General features: G+C 47.2%; 1 protein-coding gene across 5 annotated transcripts in view; it reads left to right on the top strand.

Moving 5' to 3' along the window:
- Window positions 1-26,768, top strand: part of ZNF251 (zinc finger protein 251) — a 49,091-nt gene that overhangs the window by 10,002 nt on the left and 12,321 nt on the right. For 2 of the 5 annotated variants that reach the window (XR_008509363.2, XR_008509362.2), the window contains 2 exons: window positions 22,563-24,371; window positions 26,189-26,301. Coding sequence is in view for 2 of the 5 variants with exons in the window: in XM_002819572.5 (XP_002819618.2) it covers window positions 22,563-24,301 (1,739 nt within the window). In the remaining 3 variants the exon portion in view is untranslated. Of the gene's footprint in view, window positions 1-22,562; window positions 25,032-26,188; window positions 26,302-26,768 lie in introns of those variants that run through there. The other 3 variants (XM_002819572.5, XM_024251463.3, XR_008509364.2) reach the window with 2 other exon arrangements.

Here is a 26,768-nt window from a genome sequence, read left to right as displayed (position 1 = left end):
TTCAACACAATCTCAATCACAGTCTCAGGGGCTAGGTGTGATGGTTTATGCCTATAATCCAGCACTTTGGGAGGCCAAGGCAGGAGGATCGCTTGAGCCCAGGAATTTAAGACCAGCCTAGGCAACATAACAAAATTTTTTTTGTTAGCTAGGCCTGGTGGCATGTGCCTATATTCCCAGCTATTTGGGAGGCTGAGGTGGGAGGATTGCTTGAGCCTAGGAGTTTGAGGTTTCAGTAAGTTATGATCATGCCACTGTATTCCAGCCTGGCTGACAGAGCAAGACCCTGTCTCTAAAAAACGAAAAAAAACTCAGGTTATTTTGTGGATATTAGCAAACTGATTCTAATGTTTATAAGGAGAGGTAAAAGACCCAGAATAGTGAACTCAGTGTTGAAAGAGAAGAGCAAGGTTGGAAGACCCATAGTACCCAATTTCAGTACTTTTACTATAAAGCCACAGTAATCAAGGAAGTGTGGTATTGCTCAAAAAATAGAAAAAAATAGATCAATAGAACAGAGAGCCCAGATATAAACCTGCATAAACATATGCAACTGATCTTTGACAAGGGAACAAACATACCTCAATGTGGAAAGGATAATCTTTTCAAGAAATGGTGCTGGAATAACTGAACATTCACGTGCCAAAAAAATATATATATATATCTAGACACCCTTCACAAAAAATTAACTTAAAATGTGTCTTATTCTGCTCAGACTTAAAACCACAAGCTGGGTGCTTAAAACACTAACTTTCCTCCGCTCCCCTTCCCCTCCCACTCCCCGTCCTCCTCTATATGGAGTCTCGTTCTGGTCACCCAGGCTGGGGTGCTGTGGCACAATCTCTGCTCACTGCAACCTCTGCCTCCTGGGTTCAAGTGATTCTCCTGCCTCAGCCTCCCTAGTAGCTGGGATTACAGGCGCCCGCCACCACGCCCAGCTGGTTTTGTACTTTTAGTAGAGACGGGGTTTGCCATGTTGGCCATGCTGGTCTCAAACTGCTGACCTCAGGTGATCCACCCGCCTCAGCTTCCCAAAGTGGTGGGATTACAGACATGAGTCACCGTGTCCAGCCTTATTTTCTTACAGTTCTGGAGGCTACACGTCCGAGATCAGTGTGTTAGCATGGTTAGTTTCTGGTGAGGGGTCTCTTTCTAGGTACAGATGACTGCCTTCTCACTGTGTCCTCACATGACGGAGACAGAAAGGGCAAGTTCTCTGGTATCTCTTCTTATAAGAGCACTAATTCTGCCATAACGACCCTCATGACCTCATCTAACTCGAATGATCTCTCAAAGACCCCATCTCCAAACGTCATCACATTGAGGCTTCAACATGTGAATTTGGGGTGAGCAGGACACATTTCATTCCATAGAAAAATGGATCATACATCTAAATGTAAACCACAAAACTATGAAACTTCTAGATGATAGTATAGGAAAAAAAGAGTGACCTTGGTTTGACAATGAGTTTTTAGGTACAACACCAAAGGCACAATCCATGGAAGAAACAATTGACAACGGGACTTCATTAAAATTAAAAACTTCTGCTCTGTAAAAGACAACATCAACTTTGGGAGGCCGAGGCAGGCAGATCACCTGAGGTCAGGAGTTCGAGACCAGCCTGGCCAACATGGTGAAACCCCATCTCTACTAAAAATACAAAAACCAGCTGGGTGTGGTGGTGGCACCTGTAATTCCAGCTACTCCAGAGACTGAGGCAGGAGAATCGCTTGAACCCAGGAGGCGGAGGTTGCAGTCAGCGAGATTGAGCCACTGCACTCCAGCCTGGGTGACAGAGTGAGACTCCATCTCCAAAAAAAACAGACAACATCAAGAGAATGAGAAACAGTCCATAGATTGGGAGAAGATATTTGTAAAAGGCACATACAAATGACCATTATCCAAAATACACAAAAAATAAGAAAACGAACAGCCCATTTAAAAAAATGGGTGAAAGGCCTGAATAGGCTCCGAATGGAAGGAGATACCCAGATGACAGCTGGGCATTGTGAGAAGATCAATGTCGTATGTCTCTAAGGAATTACACATTAAAACAGTGAGATTCCACTGCACACCTATTAGAATGGCCAAAATCCACACCACTGATAACCCCCAGTGCTGGCCAGGATGTGGAACAGGAACTCTCATTCATTGCAGGTGGGGATGCAAAACGGTGGTCACTCTGGAAGACAGTTTGACAGTCTTACAAAACTAAACATACCTTTACCATGTGATCCAGCAATTTTGTCCCTTTGTATTTACCCAAAATGAATTAAACATTTATGTCCACACAAAATCCTGCACACAGATATTTATGGCAGCCTTATTCATAATTACCAAACCTTATTCATAATTTCATAATTACCAAAAGTCGGAAGCAACCGAGATGTTCTTCAGTAGATGAGCGGGTAAATAAACCAGTGGCACATCCAGAGAATGGAATCATATTCAGGGCTAAAAGGAAATGATTGGCTGGGCACGGTGCCTCATGCCTGTAATCCCAGCACTTCGGGAGGCTGAGGCAGGCAGATCACTTGAGGTCAGCAGTTCGAGACCAGCCTGGCCAACATGATGAAACTCCGTCTCTACTAAAAATACAAAAATCAGCCAGGCATGGTGGTGGGTGCCTGTAATCCCAGCTACTCAGGAGGCTGAGGCAGGAGAATCACTTGAACCCGGGAGGCGGAGGTTGCAGTGAGCCGAGATGGTGCCACTGCACTCCAGCCTGGGCGAAAGAGTGAAACTGCGTCTCAAAAATAAAATAAAAATAAATGAGCTACGAAGCTATGAAAAGTCATAGAAGAACCTTAAATGCACATTACCAAGTGAAAGCAGTTAGTCTGAAAAGATCATACAGTTGGCCTTTGAACAACACTGGTTCGAACTTCCCAGGTCCACTTATATGTGGATTTTTTTCAACCAAACACATGTGAAACCCATGTCCAGAGGGCTGACTTCATATAAGTGGATTCTGAAAGGCCAGCTGTAGAACATGAGTATGCATGGATTTGGGTATACGTGGGGGTCTCGGACCCAGTCCCCTTTGTTTACCAACAGACACCTATACTGTATGATTCCAACTATGTGACATTCTGGATGAGGCAAAACTATAGAGACAGCAAAAAGATCAGCAGTGCTAAGGAGAAGAGAAGCAGGGTGGAGCCAGAGGATTTTTAGGGCGGTGACACTAGTCTATATAGTACTACAGTGGTGGATGCAAAACCCATAGATCACACAGCACCAAGAGTGAGCCCTAAACTGAGATTTTAGATGGTCATGATGTGTCAGTGTGGGTTCATTCATTGTGACGCTGTATCACTGTGTTGCGGGAGGTAAGTAGTGGGGGAGGTGTGTGGGGGGTGGGTTATGTAGGAACTGTGTTTTCTGCTTAATATTGCTGTGAAATGCTCTAAAAATAAAGTATTTTCAAAAAAATCTCATGTTTCCCCAGATTTTCCATCTCTAGTGTTCTTCATCCCTTTCTGATCTGAGTTTCTAGCTGGCACCATTTCCCTTCAGCCCAAAGACCTTTGCATTTCTCATGGTGCGAGTCTGCTGCCCCAATTCTTAGTTTTCTCGTGTATGAAAGTACCTTTATTTTGCTTTTTTTTTTTTTTCCTTTTCCCATTCAGCACTTTAAAGCTGCTATTTTACTCTTTTCTGGCCTCCTTGGCTTTCGATGAGGAGTCAGCCATTCACGGGATCACTGGCTCGTGGTGTGTCGTGGGTCACTGCCATGAGGTGAGCTGCCTGTCGGTTCGGTTCCCAGCAGGCGGACTCTGATGTACTGCAGCACTGGCCTCTTGGTTTTTACTCTGCTAGGTGTTCATATAGCACCTTGATCCTGTAGATTTCTGTCTTTCATCAAAGTTGGGAAACTTTTGACCATTATTTCTTCGCATTTCTTTCTGTACCATTCTCTCTCTGGTCTCCTGAGTTACCAATTATAAGTGACGATTTGAATTATCTAACAGATTTGTAAGGCTGTTTATTATTTTTAAAATATTTTTATCTGTATTCTTCAGATAATTTCTGTTCATCTCAATTCAAGTTGACTTACTCTTTCCTTTATTGTGCCCATTCAGCTGTTAGTCCGTCAAGTAATGCTTTATTTCAGAGATTGTGTTCTTCAGTTCCAGAATGACTATTTTATTCCTTTTTATTATTTCTGTGTCTCTGCTGAGAGTTTTCACTCCCTGAGATTTTCCTGTTTTGTTTTACTTCACCGAGGATAATTATAATTCCTGTTTTTAAATCCTTGTCTGTTAGTTTCAACATCTGACTCATTTCAGGGTCAGATGGTTGATTTCCTTTTCTCACGAAAACGTGCTCTATTTTCTTGGTTCTTCATGTGTTTGTTAATTTTGGAGTAGAGACTGTGGATTCTGTACGTATGGGTATATATGTATCTGCATCTGTGTGTATGTACATGTTTACGCATGTGAGTGTGTGTGAGTGTGCGTATGAGTGTGTGGGTACATCTGTGCAGCTGGTCACCAGCATGTACCTTCACAAGTTACATTTTGCTGGCATATCCACAAGCTGTCACCACTGTGCCCTGGGCACCAAGCTTCCTGAGGCTTGTGTGTTGGCCTGTCCCAGGGCTCTGCCATCGTCAGTATTGGCCCCGCTCACAGATGTTCTTTCCTGGGTTGGGCCAGCTCCTTTTGGACACTTTTGAGATCCACCTCGGGCCCGTCTGCGTTTGCGATGCTGCTTTTCTGTGGCTCCTTCTGGCTACTGGGACTGTTCCCTTCTGGCGTTGCCTTCGGCAGCAATTCCGAGGGACTCAGCCTCCAGGGCCTCCTGTTGTCCTTGAAAATGCAGTTTTACTTCATTATTTTTATTTATTTTGGGGGGTTATTTTTTGTTTCTTTTTTTTGTTTTTTGTTTTTTGCTTTTTTGAGACGGAGTTTCGCTCTTCTTGCCCAGGCTGGAGTGCAATGGCGCCATCTCAGCTCATCACAACCTCCACCTCCCAGGTTCAAGTGATTTTCCTGCCTCAGCCTCCCGAGTAGCTGGGATTACAGGCACCTGCCACCACGCCCGGCTAATTTTTGTATTTTTAGTAGAGACGGGGTTTCACCATGTTGGTCAGGCTGGTCTCGAATTCCTGAGCTCAGGCAATCTGCCTGTCTTAGCCTCCCAAAGTGCTGGGATTACAGGCGTGAGCCACCATGCTGGTCTATTTTTTTTTTTTTTTGAGATTTAGTCTTGTTCTGTTGCCCAGGCTGGAGTGCAGTGGTGTCATCTTGGCTCAGTGCAACTTCTGCCTCCTGGGTTCAAGTGATTCTCCTGCCTCAGCCTCCCAAGTAGCTGGGATTACAGGTGCCTGCCACCATACCCTGCTAATTTTGTATTTTTAGTAGAGACAGGGTTTCACCATGTTGGCCAGGGTAGTCTCGAACTCCTGACCTCAGGTGATCCGCCCGCCTCAGCCTCCCAAAGTGCTGGGATTACAGGCATGAGCCACCGTGCCCAGCCTGAAAACGCAGTTAAAACAAAACAAAACTTCATTTTGCTTGTTTGTATTTCTCTGTTGTTTTTTCTTTCTTTTTTTTTTTTTTGTGAGACGGAGTTTCACTCTTGTTGCCCAGGCTGGAGTGCAATGGCGCGATCTCGGCTCACAGCAACCTCTGCCTCCCGAGTTCAACCCATTCTCCTGCCTCAGCCTCCAGAGTAGATGGGATTATAAGCACGCACCACCACACTCGGCTAATTTTGTATTTTTAGTAGAGACGGGGTTTCTCCATGTTGATCAGGCTGGTCTCGAACTCCGGACCTCAGGTGATCTGCCCGCCTCGGCCTCCCAAAGTGCTGGGATTACAGGCATGAGCCACCGCGCCCGGCATGTATTTTGCTGTTGTTATTTTTATGGTTTCCTGAAGACATGAGAAGATTCAGAGCTAAACTTTGTTCCCACTGGTACCAGATAATGAAATTCTTTTTTTTTTTTTTTTGAAACAGAGCCTTGCTCTGTCACCAAGGCTGGAGTGCAGTGGTGCGATCTTGGCTCGCTGCAACCTTACCCTCCCAGGTTCAAGTGATCCTCCCGCCTCAGCCTCCTGAGTGGGACTACAGGTGCGCTCCACCATGCCCAGATAATTTTTGTATTTTTGGTAGAGACAAGGTTTCACTATATTGGTCAGGCTGGTCTTGAACTCCTGGGCTCAAGCAATCCACCTGCCTTGGCCTCCCAAAGTGCTGGGATTACAGCATCAAAATACATGAGGTTTCCGGGCGCAGTGGTCACGCCTGTAATTCCAGCACTTTGGGCATTTTTGTTGCCATGTAGTTCATATGTCAAGTGTAGGCTGTTTCAGCAAAATAAGGTTCCTAGCATCCCTGGGCTCTATGTTTTGTAGAAAGCCCTGTAGGTTGGAGTCTAGTTGGAATTCCATGGTTGGGCAGAGGCAACCCTTTTGATCCTAGTTTGCGGGGGTAGAGTCATGATTTGTGATCTTAGTTTAGGGGAGTGGAGTCGTGATTTGTAATCCTAGTTTGGGGGGTGGAATCGTGATCTGTGATCCTAGTTTAGGGGAGTGTAGTCGTGATTTGTGATCCTAGTTTGGGGGGGTGGAGTCGTGATTTGTGATCCTAGTTTGGGGGGGTGGAGTCGTGATTTGTGATCCTAGTTTTGGGGGGGTGGAGTCGTGATTTGTGATCCTAGTTTGGGGGGGTGGAGTCGTGATTTGTGATCCTAGTTTGGGGGGGTGGAGTTGTGATTTGTGATCCTAGTTTGGGGGAGTGGAGTCGTGATTTGTGATCCTAGTTTGGGGGAGTGGAGTTGTGATTTGTGACCCTAGTTTGGGGGGGTGGAGTCGTGATTTGTCACCCTAGTTTGGGGGGGTGGAGTTGTGATTTGTGATCCCACTTCGAGGGAGTGGAGTCGTGATTTGTGATCCTAGTTTGGGGAGTGGAGTCGTGATGGGAGTCTGCAGCAGGGAGGGTCTGTGTTCTCGGTGTTGAAGTTGGAGCGATGTCATCCCCCATGAGATGGGGGCTGTCCAGGTGGATGAATGGTGTGCCCCTAGTTGGCCGCCCCTGTCAGGAAGGCCTTGTAGTTCCCTGGGAGGGCTGCTCTGCACATCTCTGGCGCTGTTTCAAGTATCACCCTGCATTTATTGTGATCCCTCGCAGACTAAGGTGAGGAAGCCCTAGGAGGCAACTTCTTCCCAAACAGGTGCCCCCACGAGGTTGCCCTGAACAAGAAAACCATCCTGTTTCCACAAGCAGGTGCCCCCACGAGGTTGCCTTGAACGAAAGAACTGTGCTGTTTCCGCTCGCCTGACTGAGTCTAAGTCTGTGGGCAGAAGGCAGTTTGGACTTGCAGGCATGTTGCATCGCAAGGCTGCCAATTCGACTGACTGGTCCTCCAACACCATGAGCAAGGGGCCGGGGATGAGTAAAGCCACACCCTCCTGGAGTTTGGGAGGACCCTGTGTGTCAGGTCAGCCTGGTCCTGCAGGTGCCATTTCCATGAAGCAAGGAGGCACCTGCCTGTGCTGGGTGGGAGGTGTCCTGAGCTGTGGCATGGTGGGGATTGGAGTCCACAGGGGTGCTGCTTCCACTCAGTGTGGGACGCTCAGTTTCTAATGGCGCTCAATAGGCGGATAGCGTTTGCCTTTCTAGGGGGCATATTGAGCTGCTCTTTGGGGCTTGTTTAGTTCAGAACCCCATGGGCAACCAGGTGGACCATGTTTTCTCCTCAGACTCCACAAGGCAGAGTGGGTGTCACCAGAGTTTCCATGCAAGAGTGGGACCTGGAGGCATGGTGGCATGGTGTGCTAGGCTGCCTGCTGGGCCGGGCGAGGGCTGTGGAGCCTCCCCACTGAGAGGTGGTTGCTTTATAGGTTATGGCAGAAAAGGGTCTGGGTATTAGAGTAAGATACGGAAACTCTTGTCTCCAAAACGTGAAGAATCCAAATAAATGTGTCTGTCAAAGACCTGTGGGTGGTAACAGCGTCAGCAGTTTATGTTTAACGATTAATAGGATCTGCTGCACCCTGACCAGACAGTGCCCAAGAATTTTACTGAAGGCACCGGCCCCTGTATTTTATGTGGGGTGATAGGATAACCCTTTTTTTTTTTTTTTTGAGATGGAGTCTCGCTCTGTTGCCCAGGCTGGAGTGCAGTGGTGCAACCTCAGCTCACTGCAAGCTCCGCCTCCCGGGTTCATGCCATTCTCCTGCCTCAGCCTCCCAAGTAGCTGGGACTACAGGCACCTGCCACCACGCCTGGCTAATTTTTTGTATTTTTAGTAGAGACAGGGTTTCACCATGTTAGCCAGGATGGTCTGGATCTCCTGACCTCGTGATCCGCCCGCCTCGGCCTCACAAAGTGCTGGGATTACAGGCGTGAGCCACTGTGCCCGGCCTCATAGCTGCTTTTTTTTTTTTTTTTTTTTTTTTTTTGGCGACAGAATCTCTCTCTGTCACCCAGACTGGAGTGCAGTGGCGCGATCTGCACTCACTGCAAGCTCCACCTCCCAGGTTCACACCATTCTTCTGCCTCAGCCTCCCGAGTACCTCCCAGGTGGCTCATGCCTGTAATCCCAGCACTTTAAGAGGCCAAAGTGGGCAGATCACTTGAGACCAGGAGTTCAAGACCAGCCTGGCCAACATGGTAAAACCCCATCTCTACTAAAAATACAAAAATTAACTGGGTGTGGTGGTGGGCGCCTGTAATCCTAGCTACTCGGGAGGCTGAGGTGGGAGGATTGCTTGAGTCTGGAAGGTCAAGACTGCGGTGAGCTGAGATCATCCACTGTACTCCAGCCTGGGCAACAGAGCAAGACTGTCTTAAACAAAATAAAATAGGCCAGGTGCAGTGGCTCACGCCTGTAATCCCAGCACTTTGGGAGGCTGAGGCAGGTGGATCATCCGAGGTCAGGAATTCAAGACCAGCCTGGCCAACATGGTGAAACCCCATCTTTACTAAAAATACAAAAAAATTAGCAGGCATGGTGGCGGGTGCCTGTAATCCCAGCTACTTGGGAGGCTGAGGCAGGAGAAATCGCTTGAACCCAGGAGCCGGAGGTTGCAGTGAGCCAAGACCACGCCATTGCACTTCAAACTGGGCAACAAGAACCAAAAAAAAAACTCCGTCTCAAAAAATAACAATAATAAAGTAGGCCAGGCGCGGTGGCTCACACCTGTAATCCCACCACTTTGGGAGGCCGAGGCGGATGGATCACCTGAGGTCGGGAGTTCAAGACCAGTCTGACCAACTTGTAGGAACCCCGTCTCTACTAAAAATACAAAAATTAGCTGGGCATGGTGGCGCATGCCTGTAATCCCAGCTACTTGGGAGGCTGAGGCAGGAGAATCACTTGAACCCAGGAGGTGGAAGTTGCGGTGAGCTGAGATCATACCATTGCACTCCAGCCTGGGCAACAAGAACAAAACTCTTGTCTCAAAAATAAATAAATAAATAAATAAAATAAAGGTGAACTCCCGAGGGTTTGTTCATGATTCCCTTTATTTTAAAAGCTTTCCGTTTTCTAGGCTCCTCAGGAACTACTGTGACTTGGTCCCCCTTATAAAGTACTGAAAGTTTTTCTTGTCCCAATTAATAGAGTAGTAAAAGGGCAATTGTCCCCTCAGAGTGGGACAGTCCCTGGAGGACCACCAAGTCCCCTGGCTAAGGGATGAGGAGGCTGCCATTCTCTCAAGTTGGGAAAGGAGGGAGGGTATTAGTGTTCTGTGAGAACAGGCTGTCGAGGGTCCTCAGCCTTCAGAAATGCGGCTGCCTGAGCCCAGGTGTTTGACGGCCACCAGCTTGTTTTCTGGTTGCCCCCTGATGAGGGCGTTGGGCACACTCACCCAGTGTGGGGGCCCATGAGGGTCCGGTTCTTAGTCCGGGGATTTGGGGAAGGGTTTCCAGGTGCTCAGGGAAAATAATGGTGAGGCCTGGGTCCCCTGTGGGGAGCCAGGGTCAGTCGAGGTTGGGCTGGGGGCCCTCAGCAGGCGACTGCCGAACACCAGGAATCAGCTGCCCATGTCTCGCCTTTGCATGTGTCTTGTCCAGAGCTGCCGTGTGACTGAGGGGAGCCTCTTCAGGATTGGAGATAGTCCCAGGGTCCCCCGGCAGTGGCATTCAAAGAGACAACAGACCCCTCTCGCTGTCTGCCGTCACTCTGCAGGAGGTGGGTGTGGTCTCCAGGGCCCCTCCACAGTGAGCTCTGACTGTTGTCGCTGTGGTGAGCGGTTGAGTCCGGGCCACGCCTTGAGTATCCACCACAGGGAGCCTCCGAGTGCGCCCGTCCTCCCCACCCGGTGAGGCTTCCTTGACCTCATCAGTGGTTTTTCTGATTTGTGGGCATGGGATTGGCCACATTGAGGGACAGATGGGGGGATCTGGGCCAGTGTCCTGGAGGAATTTAGTACACATTTCTGTGGGAGTGAGCGCTAACTCTGACCTGGTATTAAATGCCCTGAGTAGCTGGTCAGCCCCCTTTTCACTCTGGCAATACAAAATCTCTCTTTTTTTTTTTTTTTTTGAGACGGTGTCTCTCTCTGTTGCCCAGGCTGCAATGGGGTGATCTCGGCTCACTGCAACCTCTGCCTCCCAGGTTCAAGCAATTCTCCCACCTCAGCCTCCCAGGTAGCTGGGATTACAGGCGCACTCCACTACTGGCCAGCTAATTTTTGTATTTTAAGTAGAGATGGGGTTTTACCATGTTGGCTAGGATGGTCTTGAACTCCTGACCTCAGATGATCTACCCTCCTCAGCCTCCCAAAGTGTTGGGATTACAGGCATGAGCCACCGTGCCCAGCCAATGTAAAATCTCTTTTTTTTTTTCTTTGAGACGGAGTCTTGCTTTGTCCCCAGGCTGGAGTGCAGTGGCGCGATCTTGGCTTACTGCAACCTCAGCCTCCCAAGTAGCTGGGATTACAGGCATGCACCACCACATCTGGCTAATTTTTGTATTTTTAGTAGAAACGGGGTTTCTCCGTGTTGGTCAGGCTGGTCTCAAACTACTGACCTCAGGTGATCTACCCACCTCAGCCTCCCAAAGTGCTGGGATTACAGGCGTGAGCTACCACGCCCGGCCTGCAAAATCCCTTAAGACAAATTTGAATTTTCTACCATAGAGGAATTTTGGTCTCCAGTTCTAATTCCCCCATCTCCTGTGATTTTGACCTTTTAGATTATTACCAGAAGAATCTGAGGGTGACCTCTGTGTGTCCCTACCTCACAGGCAGCACCTCCCTCTTCAGGGTGTCCCAGTGGCCTCTGTAGGACCAGGGTCAGCACCCACCAGCACCATCATTTTCTAGTGTCAGGGTTGGCCCCCAGGCCCCAGGACCGCAGGGCCAGCGGCACCAAGTAGAGTCCATGCTGTTGCTGTGAGCCTTGCATTCACTAAGAGCTGGGTGGAGGCCTCCAGCGTCCGGTGGAGCAGGGACCGGGTGCTCAGGGCATTTGCTTTTGCCCACCAGTCGTAGCCAGTTCGTGCCAGGAATTAGACCCATGACACCCCCTGGAGTTGGGGGACAGGGCCGACAGCCACAGGGACAAAGCATGGATATTTGCAAGGGGTCATGGCCAGCCCTGCAGGGATCGCCCATGGCCTGGGGTCTGCAGTAGACCTGGATACCTGTGAACGCCACGGGAGGTGTCCTTACAGCCAGGAGCTCCCCTCGGCTCAGCACTGGGACAAAGGAAAACACCAGGCAGGTGTGGCATGGGAAGGTCCCAACAGAGGGACTGTGGTCTGAGTGGGCGCCTCCTGGGTCAGGATTTCCGGAACACAGAGCCACCCTTACCTGCCCAACAGCCATTCAGGGTGCACAGTTTAGGCATCTGGCACGTGCAGCCTAAGATTCTGCCGGCTGCGGGACAGACCCTAGCGGCATCTCTGTCTTCCCACATGTAGTTGTCCCCACTGGCAGTGATTTTAGTCAGCCAGGCACAGCTGAAGCATCTCGTGCTAAGCATGGATGCGCTCCCTCCCAGCAGCGGTGTTAGCTGTTCCAGGGTTTTTTCTTTCTTTCTTTTTTCTTTTGTTTCTCTTGAGAAAACCTCTTCAGTGATCAGAAACAAGATGGAAAATAAAGATTTTCTTACGTATAGGTCTTGGGGGCACGCCTGAAGGCTACATGGAGGTCGGCGCAAGGAGAGGATGGAGGGCGAGGATCTGGGGCATCTGCCTTCCTGGGTTCCAGGGTGTGGGTGGAAGCCCAGATGGAGAAGAGGGGTGCAGAGTTTGAAGCAAACACATCCAAGGAGGGCTCCTGCTCCATGATCAGTCCAGGTTTTGCGTCCAGTCAAGCAGCTGTGTGCAGGTGGGGTTGTAGCGGTGGCCTCCGACCCACAGGGACTAAGAGGGAGGGGTTGGGAACTCAGGCCGCGGCCAGAGGCCTCATGGCAGCAGGAGCTCATGTCAAAGAGCATAGCGCATGCAGAGGCAGCTCAGAAACAGGCCTGCTGCACTGTGGTCTGCTTTAGAGGTGGGGTCTCAACATCTTGCCCAGGCAGGTCTCAAACTTTTGGCCTCAAGCGATCCTCCCACCTCAGCCTCTCAAAGTGCTAGGATTACAGGCGTGAGCCACCACACCCGACTTAAGTAATATTTTATCAACCTTTTTGTTTTGTTTTGAGACAGAGTCTCGCTCTGTTGCCCAGGCTGGAGTGCAGTGGTACGATCTCGGCTCATTACAACCCCTGCCTCCCTGGTTCAAGCAATCCTTCTGCCTCAGCTTCCTGTGTAGCTGGGACTACAGGCACATGCCACCACGCCCAGCTAATTTTTGTATTTTTAGTGGAGACAGGGTTTCTCCATGTTGGCCAGGCTGCTCTCAAACTCCTGACCTCAGATGATCCACCTGCCTCGGCCTCCCAAAGTGCTGGAATTACAGGTGTGAGCCACCCCGACTGGCTTTTATCAACAATTTATTACATACAAGCAAATTATTACTGCTGCTAGTATTAAGTTACCTACTGTGGTTTGTTTTTGAGGTCTGATAGGTTCTAAGGCTGTCTAATTTTTTTTTGTTTGTTTGTTTGTTTTTTTTTTTTGAAAATTAAGAGGATTTTATTGACTTTTCTATGTTCTCTGAGAAAATCATTCACATGTAAAAGTTTGACATTTGATATGAGATTTATTCACACTTTACACATACATTCTTGATTGTGAGGCAGACATAACTGTTCATTTCAACAGGACTTTCACATGGTAACAGTCACAAAATTGGCACACTGTATTAAAAAATGAAATCAAACAGCTAGACAAAAAGTATGCAGCTTTATGCCAATTTAAATCTCAACATGCACCACCCCTCATCCATGATCTCAGAATTAATCTGCTGTGAGCTTATTAAAATATTAGCCAGAATGTGTCTGAGGTCACAAATGATCGTTTACAAAATAAAACCTCTTTTCCTAGTGCTACTTGTTTTGTTATAGAAAAATATCACAAATAAAAATTAGTGCTATTCAAGGTGTTCATTTCAAAATCACATATGATACACAAGTTTCAAGCCATTGTTTTTATGTCTCACATTGAAACATCACGATACATGATGTGAAACTGATTTACTGATTAAATGTACCTTGCCCAGCTTGGAAAACCCATTGTCTACTATGTGGACTGTTTTTTTTTTTTTTTTTTTTTTTTGACACGGAGTCTCACTCTGTCGCCCAGGTTGGAGTGCAGTGGCACGATCTCGGCTCACTGCAAGCTCCGCCTTCCGGGTTCATGCCATTCTTCTGCCTCAGCCTCCCAAGTAGCTGGGACTACAGGTGCCTGCCACCACGCCCGGCTAATTTTTTGTATTTTTAGTAGAGACGGGGTTTCACCGTGTTAGCCAGGATGGTCTCAATCTCCTGACCTCGTAATTCCCCCGCCTCGGCCTCCCAAAATGCTGGGATTACAGGTGTGAGCCACCGCGCCCAGCTTGGCTCAGTCTAATGTAATTGGCCAACTCGTCTTTTTACTATGACCTGTCAGTCGTGCATAGGTTTTGGATTATCTAGAATTGATGTACAGCACTTTTCCCCCAGCATGTTATGGAAGATTTCAGACACACATCAAATTTGGAAGAACTTTATAGTGAAGACCCATACACCCGCCACCGAGGTTCTGTGTTAACATTTATCATGCTTGGAAATCATGTTTCCCTATCCCACTATTCCTCTACCAGACCCATCATCTACTTACTTTGTTTTTGCTTTTAAAGTAAATTAAAGGCTGGGCACAGTGGCTCACGCCTGTAATCCCAACACTTTGGGAGGCTGAGGTGGGCGGATCACTTGAGGCCAGGAGTTTGACACAAGCCTGGCCAACGTGGTAAACCCCGTCTTTATAAAAAAAATAAAAAATTAGCCGGGCATGGTGGTGCATGCCTGTAGTCCCGGCTACTCAGGAGGCTGAGGCATGAGAATCACTTGAACCTGGGAGGCAGAGGTTGCAGTGAGTTGAGATCGCATCATTGCACTCCAGCGTGGGTGACAGAGAAAGACTCTATTAAAAAAAAAAAAAAAATGCAGCTGTCAGGAAATGTCCTTTATTGAATTTAATTTTATTTTTACTTTTAAAATTATTGGGCCAGGCGTGGTGACTCATGCCTGTAATCCTAGCACTTTGGGAGGCCGAGGTGGGTGGATCACCTGGAGTCAGGAGTTTGAGACCTGCCTGGCCAGCATGGTGAAACTCTGTCTCTACTGAAAATACAAAAATCAGCAGGGCGTGGTGGCTCACGCCTGTAATCCCAGCTCCTCAGGAGGCTGAGGCAGGAGAGTTGCTTGAACCTGGGAGGCGGAAGTTGCCCTGAGCAGAAATTGTGCCACTGCACTCCAGCCTGGGCAACAGAGCAAGACCCTGTCTCAAAATGCATACATAAGATGCATAAAATAACCAAGAAGCAGCACTAACAGGACGCTTCCTTTAAATACATATGTGTCATTAATTGGAGATCAGTGTTTGTTTACAGTTTTTTCTTTTGAGGTGAAAATAATATAAATGAAGTGCACAAATCTTAAGTGTGAATTTGCTGAGTTTTAACAAATAGATACACTTGTGTAAACCAAACCTCTATCAAGATATATAATGTTATTGTTGCCCAGAAAGTTCCATCAGTACACAGTATGCCATTGAGGAAACACACACTTTTGTAGCTGGAGGAAGACAAAGAACTGTGTAGTTTCGTGAAACTGTGGTTCTGATAGCCACTGTTTGTGGTCATTTTGACTAAAGTGTTGATTGAGATATTCTAAACTTGCAGGGGAGCAAGGCTCCTGTGTGTGGTTTGTGCTAGACCAGGAAGCAAGGTGGCCTTAGCTCGTGGCCCAGGCATCCCATGGATGATGTCAGTATAGTGAACCCTAACATCGTGGGGCTTCCTCGGTGCTCCGGAGGAGCCATCATCTGGAAGCATTTAAGTCCTGTTGGGGCAGTTGGAGGAGAGTTCGTCTTCAGTCTTAATCCCATGTGGCTGCGCAACACACTACCCGAGGTGCTGCTATCTCCTCTGATGGGGGCGGTTCCCACGACCGCCACTGGGTGTCTGAATCGCATGAGATCTTGAGTAAGAGCTTGTCAGCCAGCTGGGAAAAGATGATTCTGTTTTTGTTTGTTCGTCTTTGAAGGGGCAGTGGTGAGCACAGGTGCCCTGCTTTAGAAGTTCCGAGTGTGTATCGGGGGTGTCCAAAAAGGAGGTTAGTGATGGGCACCCCCGGGAGCCAGAGGCTCCGTCCCGTCCTCCCCTACCGCGGTGTCTGACCTGGCCCGGCAGGCGTCTCTGGCAGTGTCTCCATGTGGACTTTGTATCCAGGCTGAGTTTCAGTCGTGTTTGTTGGGGGTCCGTTGGCAGGGCCCTGCCCCGGGATGCCTCGTCACAGCGTCACATGCCAGTGTCACCCCTGGGATGACCCGTCGCAGCATCACGTGCTGTGCTTTCCGTGGCTGTCTTACCACGGGAGGCCTCTGGGCGGCAGCAGAGCCCACCCTTGCTGCTCTTTCAGTCCAGGGATTGGTGCTCTGGTCCCCGCGCCTGGAGGATCCTTTAGGCCAGGTGGATAAAACATGGCCTCTCCACTTACCTGTTTGTTTTCTGAGTTCTCTTTTGGCGCTTTTCAGCCGATTCTGGTGATGTACGAAGGGAGAGGCACCGCTGGGCCTGCCATACAGCTGCACAGTGAGTGAGCGGCCTCGAGTTGGTGGGTAAGGGCACCCGCTCCTGGGAACACCGCCAGCCCTGGGTGGGCTCAGCCCTGCCTGCAATGTTGAGAAACTGTTACAATTGAACATCTTTATCTGAAGTAGTCACAAAAAACACATGTAACATGTTGATAGCCTGATGAGAGATCTGTTTTGGTTTTGGTTTTGGTTTTTCAGAGACAGGGTCTCACTCTGCTGCCCAGGCTGGAGTGCAGAGGTGCAGTCTCAGCTCACTGCAGCCTCCACCTCCTGGGCTCAAGCTCTTCTCTCATTTCAGCCTCCCAAAGTGCCGGGATTACAGGCACGAGCCACCATGCCCATCCCAAGAGATCTATTTTTAAGCGTGCAGTTACATTGGTATGAGACATCAGGGAGGACCCTGACATTTAAAAGGAATCTTATATGCTGCTAAAAGGGCGCTACGCATGGAGAAAAACGACACAAAAATTTTTTTTCGTTTTTTCCCCCAATTTTTCTTTTAACTTTTATAACCAGGAGCTTTAGGAGTGAACTCGTATTTTTAAATTTTAATATGAATATAGGTCAGGCACACTTCATTTTATTCCACTTCACTTTGTTGTGGCTTTGCAGATACTGTTTTTTTTTTTTTTTTTTTTTTTTTCATAGATGGAGTCTTGCTCTTGTCGCCCAGGCTGGAGTACAATGGCGCAATCTCAGCTCACTGCAACCTCCACCTCCTGGGTTCAAGTGATTCTCCTGCCTCAGCCTCCCAAGTAGCTGGGATTACAGGCGCCCGCCACCATGCCTGGCTAATTTTGTATTTTTAGTAGAGACAGGGTTTCACCATGTTGGCCAAGATGGTCTCCAACTTCTGACCTCAGGTGATCCGCCCCCCTGGGCCTCCAAAGTGTTGGGATTACAGGCGCAAGCCACTGCACCCAGCCAACATTTTTTTATAAATTGAAGGTTTGTGACAACCTTGGTCTGAGCAAGTCTGTCAGTGCCATTTTCAACAGCACATGCTCACTTCTTTGTGTCACATTTTGATAATTCTTGCAGTATTTCAAACCTTTTTTTTTTTTTTTTTTTGAGATGGAGTCTCGCTCTGTCGCCCAGACTGGAATGCAGTGGCGCAACCTCGGCTCACTGCAAGCTCCGCCTCCCGGGTTCACGCCATTCTCCTGCCTCAGCCTCCCAAGTAGTTGGGACTACAGGCGCCCGCCACCACGCCCAGCTAATTTTTTGTATTTTTAGTAGAGACGAGGTTTCACCGTGCTAGCCAGGATGGTCTCGATCTCCTGACCTCGTGATCCGCCCATCTCGGCCTCCCAAAGTGCTGGGATTGCAGGCGTGAGCTACTGCGCCTGGCCTCAAACCTTTTTTTTATATTTGTTATGGTGCTCTGTGATCTGTGATCTTTAATGTTGCTATTGTAATTGTTTAAGGGCACCATGAACTCTGCCCGTATGAGATGGTGAGCTTAATCGGTGAATGTTGGGTATCCTGACCCACTGATCAGCCATTCCCTACCTCTCTGCCTGTCCTAGGGCCTCCATATCCCCTGAGACTCAGCAATATCGAAACTAGGCCAATTAATAACCCTGGAATGGCCTATAAGTGTTCAAATGAAAGGAAGAGTCACATGCCTCTCGCTTTATTGCAAATGTTAGAAATGACCAAGCTTAGTAAGGAAGGTGTGGTGAAAACTGAGACAGGCCAAAGGTGAAAGTTGAGACAAGCCAAAGCCATGCCTTTTGCATCTGTTAGCTAAGTTGTGAATGCAAAGCAAAACTTCTTCAGGCGTGGTGGATCAAGCCTGTAGTCCCAGCTTCTCAGGAGGCTGAGACAGGAGGATCGCTTGAGCCCAGGAGTTTGAGGCTGCAGTGAGCTATGATCACACCACTGCACTCCAGCCTGGGTGACAGAGTGAGACGCTATCTCAAAAAGAAAATAACAGTAAAAAGAAAAGTTCTTGAAGGAAATTGAGAGTGCTATTCTAGTGAACATATGAATGACAAGAAGGTACAGCAGCCTTATTGCTGACATGGAGACAGTTTCAGTCCCCCTCAAACTGTCTGGATAGAAGATCAAACCAGACACATTCCCTTAAGCCAAAGCTTCATCTCTAGAGCAAGGCCTGAACTCTCTTCAATTATGTGAAAGCTGAGAGGGGTAAGGAAGCTGCAGAAGAAAACCTTGAAGCTAGCAGAGGTTGGTTCATGAGGGTTAAGGAAAGAAGCAGTCTCCATAACAAAAGCACAAGGTGAAGCAGCCACTGCTGATGGAGAAGCTGCGGCAAGTTGTCCAGAAGACGTAGCTAAGATGATTGACGAAGGTGGCTACACTGAATAATAGATTTTCAGTGTAGACAAAACAGCCTTCTATTGCAAGAAGATGCCATGTAGGACTTCCGTAGCTAGAGAGAAGGCAGTGCCTGGCTTCAAAGCTTCAAAGGACAGGCTGCCTCTCTTGTTAGGGACTATGTACACAAATTGTATTGTTTATTGAATGTTCACAAATCGGACCCAGCCATGGAACCAGCACAGATTAGGAAACAAAACATTATCAGCTCTACAGAAGCCTAGTGGTGTCCTTGCCAGGCACTACTGCCCCAGGGATAATCACTGAGTTTTGCTTGGTTTTGAACTTTTTATAAATGAAATTTTGCAGCATACAGTCTTTCATGTTTGGGTTCTTTCACTAAAAAAAAATTTTTTTCAGAGACAGAGCCTCACTCTTTTGCCCATACTGGAGTGCAGTGGCACCATCATAGCTCACTGTAATGTCAAACTCCTGGGCTAAAGTGATCCTCCCACCTCAGCCTCCTGAGTAGGTGGGACTGCAGGTGTGCACCACCATGCCCGGCTCAGTTTTCTTTTTTTTTTTCTTTTTTGGAGACGGAATCTTGGTCTGTGGCCCAGGCTGGAGTGCAGTGGCACAATCTCGGCTCACTACAAGCTCCACCTCCCGGGTTCACACCATTCTCCTGCCTCAGCCTCCCGAGTAGCTGGGACTACAGGCACCCGCCACTGTGCCTGGCTAATTTTTTGTATTTTTATTAGAGACAGTGTTTCACCTTGTTAGCCAGGATGGTCTCGATCTCCTGACCTCGTGATCCGCCCTCCTTGGCCTCCCAAAGTGCTGGGATTACAGGCGTGAGCCACCGCGCCCGGCCCATGCCTGGCTAAGTTTTCTAATAGTCTTTATTTTTATTATTATTATTTTGAGACAGAGTCTCACTCTGTCGCCCAGGCTGGAGTACAGTGGCACAATCTTGGCTCACTGCAACCTCCGCCTCCTAGTTCAAGCAATTCTCCTGCCTCAGCCTCCTGAGTAGCTGCGACTATAGGTATGCGCCACCATACCTGGCTAATTTTTACATATTTTTTAGTAGAGATGGGGTTTTGCCATGTTGGCCAGGCTGGTCTTGAACTCCTGACCTCAAGTGATCTGCCCACCTCTGCCTCCCAAAGTGCTGGGATAACAGATGTGAGCCACTGTGCCTGGCCTGATTTTCTAATACTATACTAACTTTGCATTCTTTTTCTTTTTTTTGAGACAGAGTCTTGCTGTCGCCCAGGCTGGAGTGCAGTGGCACGATCTTAGCTCACTGCAACCTCTGCCTCCTGGGTTCAGGCGATTCTCCTGTCTCAGACTCCCGAGTAGATAGGACTACAGGTGAGGATCATCACGCCCAGCTAATTTTTGTATTTTTGGTAGAAATGGGGTTTCACCATGTTGGCCAAGTTGGTCTCAAACTCCTGGCCTCAAGTGATCTGCCCTCCTGGGCCTCACAAAGTGCTGGGATTACAGGTGTGAGCCACCACGCCCAGCCTAACTTCGCATTCTTGAAATAAACCCACTTGTTGATGATGTGTTATCCTTGTTACATATATGACAGGATTTGGCTTCTGAAAATTTTGTTTAGGGGTTTTACATCCATCATTGTGAATGAGATCAGCCTTCAATATTGTTTTCTCATACTGTTGTCAAATTTTGGTATCAAAGATGAATTAACCTCACATACACTGTTGGAGCATGTAGCATCTCTTTCTGTTTTCTGGATGTAACTGATGAAGAATAAAACAGAATGAACAAATAACCAAAATGAAAAAGGAGGCACCACCTAGATATTTCAGACTATCATAAAAAGGCACCACCTAGATATTTCAGACTATCATAAAAAGATATATTGAGCTGAGTACAGTGGCTCACACCTGTAATCCCAGCACTTTGGGAGGCTGAAGCAGGAGGATTGCTTGAGGTCAAGAGTTGGAGACAAGCCTTGCAACACAGTGAGACCCTGTCTCTACAAAAAAATAAGCAATTAGCCAGACTACAGGTGGTGCACACCTGTAGTCCCAGCTACTCGGGAGCCTGAAGTGGGAGGAGCACTTGATCCCAAGAGTTCAAGGCTGCAGTGAGCTGTGATCACAACCCTGTACTCCACCCTGGCAACAGAGCAAGCCCCTGTCTTTTAAAAAAAGAGGCTGGGTGCGATGGCTCACACCTGTAATCCCAGCACTTTGGGAGGCCGAGGCGGGCAGATTGCCTGAGCTCAGGAGTTTGCAACCAGCCTAGGCAACATGGTGAAACCCCGTCTCTATTAAAATTACAAAAAATTAGCCAAGCGTGGTGGTGAGCATCTGTAATCCCAGCTACTTGGGAGGCTGAGGCAGGAGAATCGCTTGGAGGCAGGAGAATCGCTTGGAGGCAGGAGAATCGCTTGAACCCAGGAGGCGGAGGTTGTGGTGAGCCGAGATCGTGCTATTGCACTCCAGTCTGGGCAACAAGAGTGAAACTCTGTCTCAAAAAAAAAAAACAAGAAAGAAAGAAAAAAGGTGGTGGTGGATACATAATTATTTAAGTGCTAGATAAATTGACTCATAATTTAAAACCCTTCCTCAGAAAAAATGCCAAGCCCAGATGGCTTCACCAACTTGTACTAAACAGTTAAGGAAGAAATAGCAACTATCTTACATATATATGTTCAATAAAAGTTGGTTTATGCTGTGCATATAATTTTAGAATCTGATTCTTCACTTTGTAATATGAGCTTTTCATTTAATTATATATCTTTCTATTATAATAATGGTAGAATTGTATTCCATTATGTGAATAGTCTTTACTGGGTTTAAACAGCCCCGTTTTTGGACATTTGGATTCTTCCTTGTTTCCCCCCAATTACAAAATGCAGCGGGCATCATTGTACTCATTTCCACATACATATGGCAGTCCACTTAGGATAAGTCCTAGGAGAGTAGTTTGGGGGACAAAGGGTGTGTGATATATCAATTTTTTGGCTACATATTGTCAACTTTTTTAAAAAGTTATATTTTGGCTAGGCACAGTGGCCTGCACCTGTAGTCCCAGCTACTTGGGAGGCTGAGGCAGGAAGATCGCTTGAGCCTGGGAGGTCAAGGCTGCTGTGAACTGTGGTTGCACTGTGGCACTCCAGCCTGGGCAACAGAGCAAGACACTATCTCAAAAAAAAGTCATTTATTTACAGTCCCACCAACAGTACACAGCATGATTGTTGCTTTCTTTTTTTTTTTTTTTTTTTTTTGAGACGGAGTCTTGCTCTGTTGTCCGGGCTGGAGTGCAGTGGCACAATCTCAGCTCACTGCAAGCTCTGCCTCCAGGGTTCGCTCCGTCTCCCGGGTTCAGGTCATTCTCCTGCCTCAGCCTCCCGAGTAGCTGGGACTACAGGTGCCCGCCACCTCGACCAGCTAATTTTTTTGTATTTTTAGTAAAGACGGGGTTTCACCGTGTTACCCAGGATGGTCTTGATCTCCTGACCTTGTTATCTGCCCGCCTCGGCCTCCCAAAGTGCTGGGATTACAGGCGTGAGCCACCGCGTCTGGCCCTGGCCCAGATTCTTTAAATCAGGAACTCGATAGATATTTTTGTGCATCACAACCAGGCCGAGGCCTTCCTGTCTGTCACTGCTAACTTACTTCTTTTGTCGGGTTTCAGCTTGAACCTCACTCCTGGCATTTTCTCTGACCATGTAGACTAGGTTGGGGCCAATAACACATATACAGTTTCTGTCACATGGTGTATCATTATTTTTAAGAACTTACTTGCTATCTAATTGAGTAGAACATAAGCGTCATGAGATCGGAGACTATATCTTCCTGTATATTCCTTAACTAGAACATGCCTGGCCTTCTAAATATTTGTTGAATAATTTGCCAATTTGATAGGTGAAAAATCATAATTTGTTTTGATTTGACTACTTTGATAACTAATGAACTTGAATATTTTTATCCTGTTGATTGGCCATCCCATCTTTACTTTTGAATTCTGCCTTTCACATCTTTTCCTATTAGAGCATCTGCCTTCTGCATGATGGTTTATAGGAGCTTCTACCACATTATGGACATTATCCCTGATGGATGTTTTTCTCTAGTAATTCATTTATAATTTTCTTTAACAGATTCCGAGGTTGGGACCAAGAAGGAACTATCTATTTTAAACCAAAAATTTTCCGAAGAAGTAAAAAACCCAGAATTTGTATCAAGAAGACTCTTAACGGATAATGCACAGGCAGCTGAGTTTCGGGAAGCGTGGGGCCGTGAGGGCAAACTCGAAGAGCACCTGGGAAATTCTGCCGGGCAGAGTTTGAACAAACCCAGTATTCACAAGAGAGTTTTAACAGAAGCTACCGTGGGTAGGGAAAGATCTTTGGGAGAAAGAACCCAAGAGTGTAGTGCATTTGATAGAAACTTGAATCTGAACCGAAATGTTGTTAGACTTCAAAGAAATAAAACAGGAGAGAGGGTCTTTAAATGTGATATATGCAGCAAAACCTTCAAATATAATTCAGACCTAAGTAGACACCAGAGAAGTCACACTGGGGAGAAGCCGTACGAATGTGGCCGGTGTGGGCGAGCCTTTACTCACAGCTCAAATCTTGTTCTGCACCATCACATTCACACTGGAAATAAACCATTTAAATGTGATGAATGTGGGAAAACTTTTGGACTCAATTCTCACCTCCGTCTTCATCGGAGAATTCACACTGGAGAAAAACCCTTTGGCTGTGGTGAGTGTGGGAAGGCTTTCAGTCGAAGCTCAACTCTTATTCAACATCGGATAATTCACACAGGAGAGAAGCCCTACAAGTGTAATGAATGTGGAAGAGGCTTTAGCCAGAGCCCCCAGTTAACTCAGCATCAGAGAATTCACACTGGAGAGAAGCCGCATGAATGCAGTCACTGTGGGAAGGCCTTCAGTCGAAGTTCCAGCCTTATTCAGCATGAGAGAATTCACACTGGAGAGAAGCCTCATAAATGCAATCAGTGTGGGAAGGCCTTCAGTCAGAGCTCAAGCCTTTTCCTCCATCATCGGGTTCATACCGGAGAGAAACCCTATGTATGTAATGAATGCGGTAGAGCCTTTGGTTTTAACTCTCATCTTACTGAACATGTAAGGATTCACACAGGAGAAAAACCCTATGTTTGTAATGAGTGTGGCAAAGCCTTTCGTCGGAGTTCCACTCTTGTTCAGCATCGAAGAGTTCACACTGGGGAGAAGCCCTACCAATGCGTTGAATGTGGGAAAGCTTTCAGCCAGAGCTCCCAACTCACCCTACATCAGCGAGTTCACACTGGAGAGAAGCCCTATGAATGTGGTGACTGTGGGAAGGCCTTCAGCCGGAGGTCAACCCTCATTCAGCATCAGAAAATTCACAGTGGAGAGACTCGTAAGTGCGGAAAACGTGGTCCAGCCTTTGTTCATGGCTCCAGCCTCACAGCAGATAGACAGATTCCCACTGGAGAGAAGCACAGCGGAGACTTTAACCATGGTGCAAATCTCATTCTGCGCTGGACAATTCACACTGGTGAGAAATCCTTTGGATGTAATGAATATGGAAAAGCTTTCAGTCCCACCTCACAACCCACTGAAGATCAGATAGTGCATGCTGGGGAAAAGCCCTATAAATGTCAAGAATGTGGAAACGCCTTCAGTGGAAATTCAACCCTTGTTCAACATCAGGTAACTCACACTGGTCGGAAACCACGTCATTGCAGTGTGTGTGGGAAACCCTTCAGCCAGAGTTCACAGCTCACAACACCTCAGCAGACTCATGTTGGAGAGAAACCTGCTTTAAATGATGGATCTAAAAGATACTTTATTCATATCAAGAAGATTTTCCCAGAAAGACATTTTTAATGTGATAAATGCAGAAGACAATTTAGCAACTGTTCACTTTACATTGGAAGATAAGATGGCATAATGAAAGGTAAATAAGGTCTAAATATTACTGGCAAAGTAAAATAAATAGTTCAGATGACTACTAAAGTCAAAGTCATTAAATCTGGAAGTAAACACAAGAGAATTCATTCTGGGAAATCAGGCTGTCTGTGTAAAGGTCACTGCTGTGCTCAGGAGTTGAACCGTGTGGTGCTGTATCCGGATACTCATGACAAATGGATGGAGGGTGTGAAAAGTGAGCCCAGCTGGTGCTCTGGGTCTACCCGACCTGACATCCTTCCAGTCTTATCCTTCGTTTCCTATCCAGGCCCAGGCTTGTGGCTGAGAACATCCACTTTCACTCCCATACACCTGCCTCCAAGTGTGGTACAGAGAACTTGGGCCTGCTTGAGGGGCTTAGCCTTACTCTCTCCACCACCTCTCCCACCAACCCCCAGAGGAACTGCAGGTAGACGTTTCTTCCTTGCTTGGAGCCCCAGTTTTTGCATTTCATTTTCATTAAAATGAAAGTTGGTTTGGTTTTGGTTCTAAGGAGCTCTACAGTTTAACAGAGAGAGGGACCTTAGGGGCCAAGAAAGCAGGGGCCTACCAAATATCTCCACTTTTGTAATTACTGATAAAAAATTTTTTAAAGGCAGGTTTATTGAAGCATAATTTATAAACAATAAAATTTACTCTTTTTAGTGTATAGTTCTTTGGGCTTTGACAAAAACATACAATTGTGCCACCACCACATTCCAGACATTGAACATCTTCATCACCACCCAGAATTCCTTTGTGCACTCTTGTGGTCAACCCCTCCTCGACCCCTGTCTGTGGAAACCACTGGTTTGTTTTCTATCCTCTATCCATCGCCTCACCATTTCCAGAATTAGTGTGCAGCTGTTTGCATGTGGCTTCTTTTACTGAACATGATGCATTGGAGTCATCCATATTGCCTATGTAGAGTGCTTTTTTACACCAAGTAGCATTCCATTGTATGGATGGAGCCATTTGTTTATCCGTTCACCCATGGAAGGGTATTTGGGCATTTTCAGTATGGGCAACTATGATTAAAGCTGCCATCACTGTGTATCAACTACAGACTGTTTTGTGAATCTAACTTTTCAGTTCTCTTGGGTAACTGAAACTTTTCAGTTATCTTGGGCAATCCCACTCCTGTGGGATTGCTGGGTCACATGCTAAGCTTATGTTTAACATTTTAAGAAACTGCCAAACTGTTTTACAAAGTCAGTTGTACATCCCCACTGATGATGTGTGAGTTTAGTTGCTTTGAATCCTCACCAGATCTTGGTATTGTCGTTTTTTTTTTGTTTTGTTTTGTTTTGTTTTTGAGACGGAGTTTTGCTCTTGTTGCCCAGGCTGGAGTGCAATGGCACAATCTCGGCTCACCATAACCTCCGCCTCCCGGGTTCAATTCAAACGATCCTCCTGCCTCAGCCTCCTGAGTAGCTGGGATTACAGGCATGCACCCCCACGCCCGACTAATTTTGTATTTTTAGTAGAGACGGGGTTTCTCTATGTTGGTCAGGCTAGTCTCGAACTCCCAACCTCAGGTGATCCGCCCACCTCAGCCTCCCAAAGCACTGGGATTACAGGCGTAAGCCAATGTGCCCAGCAGTATTGTCCATTTTTTAATATTCTAGCTATTTTAGTGGAGATGTAGTGGTATCCATGGTTTTAATTTGCATTCTTCTACTGACCATGGTTTGATCAGTAAGCCTCTATTTAAAGAGTTTCATTGGGAAGTTTGAATAACACTGTAGTAGTTTCTCAGAGTGTGATCACCTCTGAAATTCTGATATTCAATTCTTTTTTTTTTTCTCCTCTTTTTTTGAAACAAAGTCTTGTGCTGTCACCCAGGCTGGAGTGCAGTGGCACAATCTCAACTCACTGCAACCTCCGCCTCCCAGATTCAAGCAATTCTGCCTCAGCCTCCCGAGTAGCTGGGACTACAGGTATGTGCCACCACGCCCAGCTAATTTTTGTAATTTTCTTAGAGATGGGGTTTCACCATGTTGGCCAGGATGGTCTCAAACTCCTGACCCCATAATCTGCCCTCCTCAGCCTCCCAAAGTGCTAGGATTACAGGTGTGAGCCACCACGCCCGGCCTCTAATTTTCAATTCTGAGACTCTACCTGCAAGAATCTTTTCTTTCTTTCTTTTTTTTTTTTTTGAGATGGAGTCTCATTCTGTCACCCAGGCTGGAGTGTGGTGGCGCGATCTCTGCTCACTGCAAGCTCCACCTCCTGGGTTCACACCATTCTCCTGCCTCAGCCTCCCAAGTAGCTGGGACTACAGGTGCCCACCACCACACCCAGCTAATTTTTTGTATTTTTTAGTAGAGACGGGGTTTCACTGTGTTAGCCAGGATGGTCTCGATCTCCTGACCTCGTGATCCGCCCGCCTCGGCCTCCCAAAGTG

This window comes from Pongo abelii, chromosome 7, assembly GCF_028885655.2.
Source record: "Pongo abelii isolate AG06213 chromosome 7, NHGRI_mPonAbe1-v2.0_pri, whole genome shotgun sequence".
Taxonomy (NCBI): Eukaryota; Metazoa; Chordata; class Mammalia; order Primates; family Hominidae; genus Pongo; species Pongo abelii.
Note: the sequence above shows the minus strand (reverse complement) of the source record. Positions and strands in the feature narration are given on the sequence as shown.